The 13,877-nt window shown below is 40.7% G+C and overlaps 1 protein-coding gene across 2 annotated transcripts in view; it reads left to right on the top strand.

The window, feature by feature from the left end:
* ddah1 (dimethylarginine dimethylaminohydrolase 1) overlaps nt 1–13,877 on the top strand; it is a 78,428-nt gene that overhangs the window by 59,154 nt on the left and 5,397 nt on the right. For both annotated transcript variants that reach the window (XM_079244563.1, XM_079244564.1), the window contains exons 5-6: nt 5,445–5,564; nt 10,488–10,631. In XM_079244563.1, the coding sequence (XP_079100689.1) occupies nt 5,445–5,564; nt 10,488–10,631 (264 nt within the window). The remainder of the gene's footprint in view (nt 1–5,444; nt 5,565–10,487; nt 10,632–13,877) is intronic.

The following is a 13,877-nucleotide window of genomic DNA, read 5'->3' as shown; positions in this document are numbered from 1 at the left end:
CATACAGATGAGTTGTGTAACTTACACCCATAAACTAGGTTAAAATGACCCAACAACAGTCCACATTTGCCTAAAAAGAATACTTGAACTTTACTTTTTTAAGGCCTTCATTATTCTACAGGTTCCTAATATCATTTTAATCACCTACCAGTAGAGAACCACATACGTTAATGCAAAAAAGTCATCTTTTGTTTTTGCTTTTTGTTTTTGTTTTGCCAAGTCAAATTTTATTTATAAAGTGCTTTTCAAGTGAATAGCAACTCAAGTTTCCTTACTTAATAAACACAATTTGTGTTAAAGAAAATTCAATAATATAAGCATTTACACACCAAAGCATAAATCACATGTAGGATCTCTGAGATTAAATTTAATGCCACTATTAGTCTGGATTGGCAGACTGGTGTGGTGGTCCCCCTTTTTAAGAAGGGGGACCGGAGGGTGTGTTCCAATTACAGGGGAATCACACTCCTCAGCCTCCCTGGTAAGGTCTATTCAGGGGTCCTGGAGAGGAGGGTCCGCCGGATAGTTGAATCCCGGATTGAGGAGGAGCAGTGCGGTTTTCGTCCCGGTCGCGGAACAGTGGACCAGCTCTATACCCTCTTTGGGGTCCTGGAGGGGGCATGGGAGTTTGCCCAACCAATCTACATGTGCTTTGTGGACCTGGAGAAGGCATTCGACCGTGTCCCTCGGGGGCTCCTGTGGGGGGTACTCCGGGAGTATGGGGTACCGGACCCCCTTGTACGAGCTGTCCGGTCCCTGTACGACAGGTGTCAGAGCTTGGTCCGCATTGCCGGTAGTAAGTCGGATTCGTTTCCGGTGGGGGTTGGACTCCGCCAAGGCTGCCCTTTATCACCGATTCTGTTCATAACTTATATGGACAGAATTTCTAGGCGCAGCCGAGGTGTCGAGGGGATCCGACTTGGTGGCCTCAGGATTGGGTCCCTGCTTTTTGCAGATGACGTGGTCCTGTTGGCTTCATCTGGTCGTGATCTCCAGCTCTCGCTTGAGCGATTCGCGGCAGAGTGTGAAGTGGCTGGGATGAGAATCAGCACCTCCAAATCTGAGACCATGGTTCTCAGGCGGAATAGGGTGGATTGCCCTCTCCGGGTCGGGAGTGAGGTCCTGCCTCAAGTGGAGGAGTTTAAATATCTCGGAGTCTTGTTCACGAGTGAGGGAAGGATGGAGCGCGAGATCGACAGATGGATCAGTGCGGCATCTGCAGTGATGCGGGCTCTGCGCCGGTCTGTCGTGGTGAAGAAGGAGCTGAGCCAGAAGGCAAAGCTCTCGATTTACCAGTCGATCTACGTTCCTACCCTCACCTATGGTCATGAGCTGTGGGTCGTGACCGAAAGAACGAGATCTTGTATACAGGCGATTTCCTCCGCAGGGTGGCTGGGCTAAGAGATAGGGTGAGGAGCTCGGTCATCCGGGAGGGGCTCAGAGTAGAGCCGCTGCTCCTCAGAATCGAGAGGAACCAGTTGAGGTGGCTCAGGCATCTGGCTAGGATGCCTCCTGGACGCCTCCCTGGTGAGGTGTTCCAGGCACGTCCCTCTGGGAGGAGACCCCGGGGAAGACCCAGGACACGCTGGAGGGATTATATCTCTCGGCTGGCCTGGGAACGCCTCGGGATCCCCCCCCCCCCCCCCTAGAGTTGGCAAATGTGGCTGGGGAGAGGGAAGTCTGGGCTTCCCTGCTTAGTAACAACAAATCCAACATGCTATGTAGAAACAGGATTTTAAGAGATACACTTTAATATATGAAAAACTGATTTTAATGGATAAAAGTTTGATCAGACCATCAGATCAGTTTTGTTGATCCCAAAAATGTGCCTCCAGGTTTTGTCATAAATTCATCTTTTCTTCTTTTTTTCCCCTGCTTTTTCTGTCTTTAAATCCGTTTCAACATATTTTCTCTTTCCGACTACTTTCCCTTTGCTTTTGATGACCTTTTATAAAGACTGTCAAGCTAACCACTTCCTGCTCTGAAATCAAAAGAAAATATTCAGGAATACAAATAACCCAAACCTAGCTACAACAGATTCATTTCATGCCAGATTTTCAGCGTGCAGCTTGCAAACACTGTCCATCTTGTTTCCCTCTTTATTCTGCTGACTTATATGTATCACTTATAGCTTTGCTTCATCCATTACAAAGAAGAAAAACTGGCTGACATAAAAATTCAGGCGTAGGTCTTGGTGTCAAGAGTTCAGTGCATAATGGTAATCTCAACTGCCTTATCCTGCCGCTTCCATCTTCCCATCTGCTTCTGATTAGACTCCATCATTACAGATTCCTCTGTGTTTTTTGTTATCTTTGATAAGAAGGGACTTAATGATGCGTCTCTGGGAAATGACACCAGGAAAAATCACTTAAGCATCAATTATTGTTTTTTCCGCTTTTTATCAGATTGATTCATCCTGTCACTGTTGGTTTTTCCTATCATTATCAAATTAAGAATAATTTTGTTGCCGGGTTTGTTTAGTGCTCAACAACTGCATACAGATGTGGACTCTCCTTTCTTTATGGTCGTTACAGAGGTCAGAACAATGGGTATAACTGATGGAATCAGTTTGGAAAGTAAAACATAGGTTAAATCAACTTCTATGTTATAGTTGAGAAGTGCAGATCCATAATTCTGCCAATAAGATAAAAACATGAACATCTGAGTGAAGAAGCAGAATCTGCTTTATATCTGAGTTAGTCAATAAATTCTTTCCAGGTCACAGTTTGGCAGTATTTTAGCCTGTCAGAACAGATAAAAAGCAACTCTTCCTTGCTTTTTATCCCCTTTATCCTGATAAGGACAAAAGAATGGCTTGTATTTCTAATTTCACACAGAAACTTCCTGTTCATGGATAAGGAATGAAGAAAGTTGAGATAAAATACTGTAATTCCCAGGAGTATCTGCCAGACCCTTTAAACAAGTGCCAAGAAAAGGGTTCAGGGAAATTTCAAGGATGGGATCATTTAGGTTTTGTTTTTTTGTTTTTTTTTTTGCTGCATTATGACCTGCAAAGTTCTGCTGTGCTTCTCATTTAGTACAAATATGAGTGTTTCAACCAATGTGAGAGTACTTCAAATATTTAGCTGATAAGCGTTGTCACGACATAAATGGAAAATCTCACAAATGAAAATAAAAATGAAAAAAAAAACACACTGATAACATATGACCTGGATACAAAACCATTTAAAAGAACTGAGACATTCAGTTGCAAAAATTCTTTTCTTGGGTTCAAGCTCAAAATTTATTTGGCTCATCAAAATGGATTAATTACAATGGTCTTAAATAAGTTACGGACACTCAAACTGTGGCAAACTGTGAGGTCTTGCATCAAACAGTAAATCGCCTCTAAAATCAGAATTTGCTCCAGTGATTTCAATCAGAAAGTCATACTCATAATGTATTTTGTGGAATTACGTTATGCTGTAAAACTTCAAGTATTTTTTTTTGGCTCTGATTCTTGGAAAGACATCAGCTTTTAACTGTTTTAATGCATCTGTCATTTCAAGATCAGTTGCTGAAGGTTAAAGATAAACAGTTCTATAGGCCTACAAACAGTGTTGTGCATATGACCCTGTTTTGTATGAAGGAGTCGCATATATGTCATTTTAGATTAGAGTTGCTCACTGAATGTTGTTCTAACCATCGGGCTCACAGAGTTAAATGATCTGAAGAAGTTTTACAGTCTCAGAGAGACACTTTTTGGAAGTAAAATACCTTTATGCAAACATCCAAAACATACAGGTTTAGTCTATTTATTTTTTTGTCATTGCTTTTGTCATCAGTGATAAGCCAGGTACTGTTTGTATTGACATCCACCAACAACCACCTTTAAGCTGAAGGATATATTCCATAATGACATATCAATGTAAAGTGTGAAACTAAAGATGAAAAAAAGGAGTGCATCCAGTATGAATGCCAAAAAAACAGTCCCCAACCATGCTGGAGTTCTAGTAGATCTGCTCTACCTGGCAAGAGTTATGGATTTAACTCTGCCAATACTTTTAGGTAAACCCCTACTATTAAAAAAAAAATTGGGAGTTTAAGTCAGAAAAAGAAATTATTTAACCCATATTTATGTATAACTATGGCTGTAGCTCAGTTGGATAAGCAAGCAGTCATCTTCCAAGTAGAAGGTTGGCAGATTGATTCCAGGCTTCTCCTGTGTGTCTTTAGACAAGACAATACCTCTGATGTATCTACTGGGGTATAGTGTGAATGTAAAATGCAGTATAAAGTATAAAGCTTTAAAGTACTGTAATTGGTCAATGCAGTCCATTAGCTCCAGTAGCTTGTTATTCCTAAACCCCAAACCATGTCAGAAGGCACATCCTTAGGAACCGTCTAATTTAATATCAAACCCCACAGAAATGCAGTAAACCGTCATGTTTTTGGAAGAAATATGGCCTGAAAAATTGTGAATGATTAAAAGTTCATATTAAACTGAAGAAGGTCAACAATAGAACTCAGTGTTGAATAGTTTAGGTTCCACTTGAACAATGTGATGAAAAGTCAAGGTGTAAATAAACCGTTTGTAAGTGAGACGAATCAAATGAATGAATGGATAAAAAGGTCAACCGACTACCTGAATATACTGAATGAGCAGATTTTTAAACCATTCAAAAGCAGGATAATAACGCCAGGTTCAAGGTTGGATTATGAAAGAGCGATTCATTGAGCACGCCACATAGTTTTCACACATGGACTGGCTTTCACAGAGCATTTCTTAACCCCATTGATAATCTGTTGGATTTATTTGAGAAGACTCTACCAATACTCATGCAAGACCTTGGTGGAAAAGAAAATGATGCAGCTTTGGAGAGGAATGCATGATACATTGCATAAGCTTATCAAAACGATGACATAGCAAATGTTTGCCATGCTCCAATCTCAAAATTGCCCAACAAAATCAGAGTTTGTGACTTCTTTTTGGCCTGGCAGTATATTATCAGTTTAGTCTTATATAACATGTGTTTTTCGAACACTGCTAATGACAAGACTTGGTAAGCAGACATCCTGCAGGCAGAGAAAGTATCTTGAACCAAGGCTTCCACAAGTTGCTATGTAATCTCCCCATGAGCCCTGGTCTCAGTGACATCACCTCTCAGACACTCCTGCTGTTTCCGCCATTGAGCCTCACTACTTTCCTTCAAATGCCTCTGTAGACCCTGTTTATGATTCGACACACATTACTGCAGTGCTGTCTAATCATCAAGAAAAATTTTAAAAAAAAGCAGACCAAAGACATTTGTTGTCACACATCTTTGCTTGTAAAACCCTAGAAACCCTGCCTTTATGATGATTAACCCATTTAAAATGCTTTTCTGATGTTATTTTGCTCACATTTGGCCTAAATTACTTTTATAGCACCGGGGTTGTGAGAAAACCATACAACAGAGAGTGAGGGTTACTATCAAACAGTGTAATTACAATTTGTTTTACAGGATTATGCTGTGTCCACTGTGCCTGTGCTTGATGGTCTACACCTGAAGAGTTTCTGCAGCATGGGAGGACCTGGCCTTATTGTGATCGGCTCCAGTGAACCTGCTCAGAAAGTCCTCAAAGTATGTAGTTAGTGTACGTATGTGTGCATGTGTGTGTATTTTAATACATGGAAAGTAGCTTTGCTTTCTTCAGCTGTAGCCATAGAAACGACAGAAACAACATATTGGCATGTTTTCACTCGTATGACGCAGCTCATTCAGTTGTTTATGGTTCTTGTTTGCATGACTAACTCCAGTCTATTTTTTCCCCATCTGCAAAGTATTCACCAAAAGCAACACTACAAGACAGGACATTGCACATGTTGATTCAGGACAGACTTCCTGCCTCACAGCTCGATGGCAGCTTCCCACTGCAAACACAGTAGAACCAACCTGCCACTTAAATCTCTTCTCATTAATTTATATTCTCGGCTAATTTCCCGGGATTGCCCCTGACCTTCCAACTCCAGCTTCATTTACAAAGGTTTTCTTCTTCCATTAACCAGTAGAAGCTCATTAGTCCATAAAAGGTTTCAGAATCGATGGAGTTCCCTTGCAACAATGGAAATCCCCAGGATGCAGGAGCTCAGGAGAATCGACAGCCTGTACGCTGACTAAGGCAGATTGGTAGATTATACCGAGAAGGTGATGAATGTCAGTCCATCTCTCTGTTATCCCTAAAATTTCTAAACATCAGCACCTAATCTTTTCAATTAAATTCATTTGCCCAATCCAGTTCTCTTAAATAATTTATTTTTTGAAAATAAGTTACTCATAGCTGACACAGTTGGTCCACTCAGAAGCTGTGACATGTCTCATTTGCCTCCTGGTGTGATAACTCCCCCTACTGGTCACGTAAGGTATGCAAGGTACTTAATCTTATTTTCCAGCTCCAACTCATTAAGATTCCTGCGTGTTTGATCACCCCAGTAATTAGCTACTGGAGTGAGGAGTGGCCTGTAGCGTGTCTTAATGACAGAGTACTCGCTTTCTAATTACAGCTTACATCACCCACTTTCTGCAGCAATTATCTCCTGTTTTAAAGGACTTTTAACAACCCTGCATTTGTAATTAGGTAATGTTCACTATGTGAGGGGAGTGAGATCTTATGAATGCAGTTTTAATGAATCCAAACTGTTTCTCTTGGATGTAGACACAGCTCTTATGGAAGTGAGGCTATTTGTCTTTGTATGGAACAAAGACAAATTCGTTCTGGTCTGGAGCCTAGCTAATTCATGTTCTACTTAGGTACTTACTTTGGGTGCACCTACTTTGGTTCACTATTAAAAGAGTGGCACCTCACCTATAGAGAAGTTTAAATAAACTGGTTTTCTGATATGTTGTCAGGATTTTTCTTTGTTTCGTTTTGGGCAGGACTCAGAAGTCACATAATTTATGTCTGTATTTATCTCTCGCAAGGGATAAGAGAGCACATTAACTGTGTGGATTTCATCATCCATTTGCAGCTCTCAGTGCAGAACTTCACAAATGAAGTCATCAGTTTCAAAATATGGCTTCCGTCACAGCTTTCAGCATCCACTCCCTGTACTTACACACACACACACACACACACACACACACTCTCGATTCCTGGGCAGGTTTTACAACATCAGCCAACCCTTTATCTGACTTTGTTTAATTCATGAGATCATTGCTCTCTGTTGGTCAAGGCTTGCTGTCCCCCTCAAGGATGACATGCTTCAGTTTTCTGGATGATGAGGAGCAAGCACAGTAAAGATTATTTTAGGTAGTTTTTTTTGTAAGGTTGGTGGGCTTGTGGGCAAACTTATATTTCCTTTATTAATCTAAATTCACTTTTTTTCAGTTTTAGTTTAATCTCTATATATCTGTATTTGCACTGTCCTATTGCCAGTAGACAAGTTGCCGGTTCATCACATGGCCAGCAGAGCTTTGACAAACAATCTCATACCTTCTTATTCATGGTAATGTCAAATCTTTAGTGACTCACATGTGCACATTTTTCGGCTGTGGGAGTAAACCAGAACTCCCAGAGGACACCCACACAGGAACAACAAGACCATCCAAGTTGGGTGAAGACTCCTCAGCTGAGATTCAGAACAGGGTCCCTTTCGCCGTGCGGCCACAGTGCTAGCCACTTCACCATCTAGGAACACTTCAGTTAAAGGGTAACATGTCTGTCGAGTCAATAATCAACATTCATTGTTGTCAACAGGAAACAATTTCCATTTCATTTCTTCAATAGTTTTGCAAGCAGCTTTAAGCAGCATTTTTTTTATACATACTGCTGTTGTTCTGGTAAAAAGAGTGTTGTAAATCTTTTAAAGGCTTTCTGGGAAGGATACCTTGAATAAATATTCATCCCAGGAACTAATATACAGATTATGCTGATTATCACGGTGAAAGGCATCAGGTCCAGTAAACTGTTTGAGTTATTGTTAGTTGCTTGAGATTGCTTTGCCCGGAGTGGATTTTATTACCTTCCAGTAAATATTTAGTTTACCAGCTCTGACTGAGCACATTGCTCTGTGTACTAACTGGACCTTGGCCACAGTCCAGGAGAAAGCCGCTGCTGATTTTCTGGAGCTTTACGCTTGTTTGACAGCCAGAGTGGCCGTGTAGAAGCCTTGGCTCACCATTAAAATCATTTCAGGATTATATACCAATCCGAGGCATCAGTTTATGTATAAACTACATTAAAACTCACAGTCAGAGGTAGCTGACAGCAGAGTGACCACCTTGGTGACACTTTACAGACACATCAATTCAAGCCATTTTATAATAAATAGTCTAGCTAAGAGAAACCAACAGATTACATTGAATCTTGACTTAATCCCCATCCTTAGCAAGCATGAGGTGACAGTGGAAAGGAAAACTCCCCTTTAACAGGAAGGCAAAACTTCAAGCAGAACCAGGTTGGGGGGGGATGGTAGCCATCTGGTTGGGGTGGAGAGGACAGGAAAGACAAATCTACCGACTTGCAAACCGTCCAGTACATGGAGGCTCTGATGTGATCTGTCTTGCCTGAGAGAAACCACAGTGGGGTAGGAGGGGTGGAGGCGATACACTGCCAACTTTTCCACCACTGGCTGGTCAGCAAGACCCAAAACTTTGCCTTTAGCAATTTCCAGCCCAACATAGCCCTTGATGGGGACTCTGTTACGAAAACATTTAGCTCAGTGCCGCTTCATCTCCTACATGCATACTAGGACAGCGAGCAGAAGCTTTTTAGCGGGAGCCTAGCATGAGGGTGGAACTTTTCCATGTATCGACTACTATCAGGACGAGGAACCACTTCACCCAGAGTAAAAGAAAATGTCTCTGAGAAAGATTATCTACCCCAGCTTTATTGTGAAACGTGATGAAATTGAGCAGTGGGGTGTTTTACTGTTTGCTGAATACGTTCTTTTGCCATACTTTAGGTTAGAAAATGAAGACTGTGACGAAAGCTCCTGTGATCTTTGGTGGAGTCGACGTTTAGTCTTCTCTCTACCACTTCTAATCCCCCTGTGTGTGTGAGAGAGTATTGGCCGTCACGCACATGAACCAGAGTGTTTTCATTTAGGGCCGCTGAAATCACGTAACACGCCCATGAGTGACCTGAGAATGTGTCTAGTTACACACATCCAGACATATCAGCACACACTGCCTGTACTCAAGCCTGCAGGCCTGCAGTCCCACATGCCATTCAGCACTACTGATGTTCATTTAAAAGGTTTTTAGCATTGCTCTGCTTAAGGAATCATAAACAGATGAAAATATTAGTTGAGGTAACTTTACTGTGTCTTTGTGAAGGGTTTAGGTCTGTTTTGAGGGGATGTGCAGTTTTTAGGTGCACACGCTGCTTGTGCATGAGATCACTCATCCATCTGACAATTCCAGGGCTCTGAAAACTTCTCCTTAGGCTTTCTCTTTAATGATGGGATTTACTGTTCATACAAGCACACAATTGTCCTTCTGTTTATTTCAGCCAAGCACTGTTGATGTAGTCAGAACCTCAGAATGTGTCACTTCCTGTAGGCTGAGTAGATTTTCCCAGGAAAAACTACACAAAGTAAAGGCACATTTACTTTGCAAATTCTGTGCATCAAGAGTTTGATTATTTAATTTGTTATGCCAGGAGTGAAATGCAAAGTGATTCATATGTGTATGGTCTCACGGGAATTGGCTTTTGCTTTTTCTGTCTCCGTGAACGCCCGATCCTCCCATGTGAAATAGAGTAAAGTAATTTAAAAACATTTTGAGCTCTAAGGCCCACTGTGCTCTTACATCAGGGAAGGTTCTTCCATTCATTTGTTGTCACACCTCTAAACTTGCATCAAGAATACGTTGCTTTCCTGGGATGTGGTGCAGGTAGCATCCAGGAATAAGAAGGTGCATTTCTGTTGTCAAAATTTCAATTGTTACTTTATGCAGCTACTTATTTTTTACAGATGACTGAGTCATTCCCATGACTAGCAGTAAAAGAGAAAAATCATTTAGAGTAAAAAGTGGAATTCAATTGAATAAAAAATGTTTGAACAGGTAAGCTTTTGGGGAGAAATCAAATTTTTCAAAGTACCTTTCTTAAATGTTGACCCTCTGGATTCTTTTTTTTTTTTTTTTTTCTTTACTAGCTTTCCACATCCCCTCCCGTCCTCGTCTCTAAGGTATCTGCCTGCACATGTTCTGCTCATAAACATTAAGAGGCACCTGTCTCACTCCTGGTCATAACATCCTCAAGCCCCCCCCGACTTCCATTTAGGAGCAGACTCCCCTCCCCCTTGTCCCACCGTCAACTCCTTCACATTACAGAAAAAATACAGAAAAAAAAAACAAAACATGACATTAGAGAGAAAGAATGCCTGAGTGCTCCTGTGTTCTCCATTAAGCCCCCCTCAGGCACCTACTGCGGTTGAGCCAGCAAAAGGATGTGGCCTCATTTCTGACTCAAAGTCTCAGTTTTACGTCTGTCTTTCTGAGCATCATGTGGACTCCGGGCTTCTTATTTTACTTCCTGTCTATCTCCTGTTTCTGATTGTGCAGATCATGCAACAAATGAGTGACCATCGCTACGACAAACTGACCGTACCCGATGACCTTGCCGCCAACTGCATCTACATGAACCTGCCTGACAAAGGACATGTTCTTCTGCACTGCACGGCAGAGGAGTTTCCAGAGAGTGTGAAGGTAATGCTGAGCGCATTTCCCATCTAGACTAACTTTGTGTCAAACACACAATTACACAGTCATCCACAACCCTGAGGTCGCACCTGTGGGAGGGAAAAAGGAAGGGCTCCCGTCAGGACAACCACATTGGTTTGGTTGCTCTTTGTTGAGTTTCATCGTGTCCAGACCTCTGAGAAAAACAACTGGCTTGAGAAGAAAAGCCTACATTATCTATTTGGTTATTTTACAGACAGCAGCAGGCTAACAAGGCTTTGGCTGTTTCTTTTTTTCCTCCTCTTCTTCCTTTCGACAAAGAAACATGTGCTTTGATGTGAAACAAGCCTGAGAGCAAAGTTCAGACAACACTAGAACCAAGAAAGTTCCATTAGAACTTGAGTTGACCCATCACAGTTGCTCCAAACAGATTTTATTACTCCTATAGCATCTTTAATTTAACAAAAACAAAGGAATCAATCACCTGAGAAAGAGGTGTATTGTAGTTCTATGAGTTCATTTCTTCCTTTTTTTTTTCAATGTGGGATTTTTTTATCGGTCATTTTTGTCTTAAAGAGCAAACTGTTTTCATGTTTTAGGCAGAAAAAATGTGGAAGATTCAGATAATTTCTGAATTCTCAGTAGATAAATCTATTGTATCTGCACAGTGCCAAACACCTTATAAACAATATTAGCAACCAGAGCTGGTGGGCCTCAAAAAAACACTTTGGTGACTTCAAAAATAACATTTCTTTAACATTTTATAGGACAAATAAAATGCCTCTGCACGCTGGTCCATGAAACAGTAGGACCACACTGAGTTCCCTAACATGATCAGATTCCTTCTACTTCATTGAAATTGATTTTTAGCTTAAGAATGTGAAACAAATAATATAAGTACTGACCACCTACTAATGTATAAGTTCAGCTATTTTGGGAAAAAAATATACAAGTTTTAAAGTCTTTTAATATCCTCCAGTATTATAATATCACACTTTTCTATGTTTAAATGTTTTAATTTTCAAATATTTCATTGTGTGCCCAATAAAGGGCTTCAGACTGATCAGAGCCAAAAGGGTCAACAAACACTGCCCTTTCATTTATGTACTTAACTTAAGCACAACTTTAAATACAAAGTAGGTACTTGATGTCTTAATGTAAATACACAAAGCTAATCTGTTATTAAACTGTTGGGAACAATATTTGGCTGCATATGCCAGCTATATGCTTTCTACAGCAACATATGAAAAAAATTAAATTACCACCAAATGTTCCTTTTACCCATGACTCATCATTTCTGCAGTAGCTTGACAAGAGTGATGTTTTATTGTCTCCCTTTGTCTGCTTTGGGCAGGCTGAGCAGTAGCTATGTTATTTTGATGCTTTGAGGTGAGTCCGCTCACAACTGCGAAAGGATTCTCACAGACTCAAGTCTGGCAACGTGCAATCTACAGAGACAGTACTCAGACCTCAAAATGTACTCTGTGGTTAAATCCCGAACACCCACCAGTTATTTTTAGATGGAGGAATTCAGAAAATTATGCATCTTTGGACCTAAATCCACAGAAAAGTCGCAGTTTTCCTGGAAGATTAAGGGGGAGTTCAGTTTGGGAATGATGAAAATGATTTGTGTGTATCATGCTTCCTGCTTTGGGAACACCTTTTAACAGGACATTTGGAGCATACATTTGGGAGAAATGTATGCTTATTCCATTAACTGTTTTCCATCATGTGTTTCGAACTCATCAGAATTAGACTAAAACTCAGTTTTGGACCTAAACTTGCATTTAACACATTGTAAATTAAAATAGGAAGAAAAATTATAACGATGCAGGACACATTAAAACAGCAGGGACTGTTAGATACGACTTGACTGCCATGTTTTGAACAGTGGGCACATACTTGAAGAAGGGGAATGTAGCATTTTGCTTCTATAAGATGTTGAGATTTGTCAGGACAATTAATGAGACACTCTGCAAGACATCTGCTGCTTTCTAAGCCCAAACACCGTCTGCCCTAACCTCCGGGCTATTTTTAGCCGCTCGTGAAGTTACATAAGAGTTCCTCTCTCACAAAGGCAAAGAGTCATGAGAGAGGATTGGCGGGGTGGGAAGGGGTGGAGATGGGGCATCTTTAATGGTAAGCACTGGCGACGGCTCTACAGAGCTCTGTTTAGAGATAAAGGACCTGAGCAGACAAAAAGGGCCAGTTCCTACTGTGTGGGACCATGTCAACCTGACCCGACATATAAATCTCAACGGCTGTAATGAGAACTCTGCTGGAGAAGATAAAAAAAAAGTGACGCTTTGGATTCAGAGGTGTTGTAAACAGCAGGGGGTTTACTGATGTTGTGTTGGGGAAGTTATGTGACTACTCAACCTTCTCTGAGTTACTCCACTCATTATATGGCCTGAACTGAAGACGGGGGGGTTTTTTGTGGCAGTAATGCTTGGTTCGTTAATCAAACAACTTTTTTTTTTTTTTATTCCTCACAAAAGATAAAGATGACCCTACATTTTTCCATTCTTGAATTTTTTTTTGCATCTACCAGAAAGAAAGAAGTGGCTTCATGTTATTTCACAAGACTGTAAAAATGTAACCACAAAAATTAACTTTTTCATTTCTCAACAATTACCACAAGTATTTTAGGTGGTTTCATAGAATAATACTCTATAGAATTTAGTGCCTTAAAGCATTGTATGCTACAGTGGTTCGCAGAATACCTCTTTTGGTAGATGCCTTTCTACAGCTCTTGTATGGAAGGTTTTCTGAACACAGAAAAAGCTTATGAAATATAAGAAATTTCCATTCGGCCTGAATGTTTTGATAAGTCAGAGTTTTTACAAATTTCAAGTAAACTGAGGGGGTCTAACTATATTTCTAATTGTTCATGATTACAAAATGTATAGACTACTATCAGGACGAGGAACTAGAGTAAAAGAAAATGTCTCAGAGCAAGATTACCAACTATAGCTTTAATATGACTTTAAATTCATGTATTCAACACAAGGAAAGGTTTTGGATAAATTCAGGCTTTCAAATGTCCACAGTGAAGTGATCCAGCCAAATTCAGAAAAGGAATAATGTGGAAACACATTAACACCATAGTTTCCACCGTCAGAATGGTGTTGGAGGAATGAGAGTGCCATTTCTCTAATTAATCAGGGAGGGCTTAGATTTTAATCCTCTGTTACACAACATGTCTTGAGGTGAGAAAAACTGAGAGTTTGGCACTTCAGTTTGCTGCTGTTGGGCATGTCATCTGCATCACCA

Source organism: Telmatherina bonti (assembly GCF_933228915.1).
Source record: "Telmatherina bonti genome assembly, chromosome: 8".
Lineage (NCBI taxonomy): Eukaryota > Metazoa > Chordata > Actinopteri > Atheriniformes > Telmatherinidae > Telmatherina > Telmatherina bonti.
Note: the sequence above shows the minus strand (reverse complement) of the source record. Positions and strands in the feature narration are given on the sequence as shown.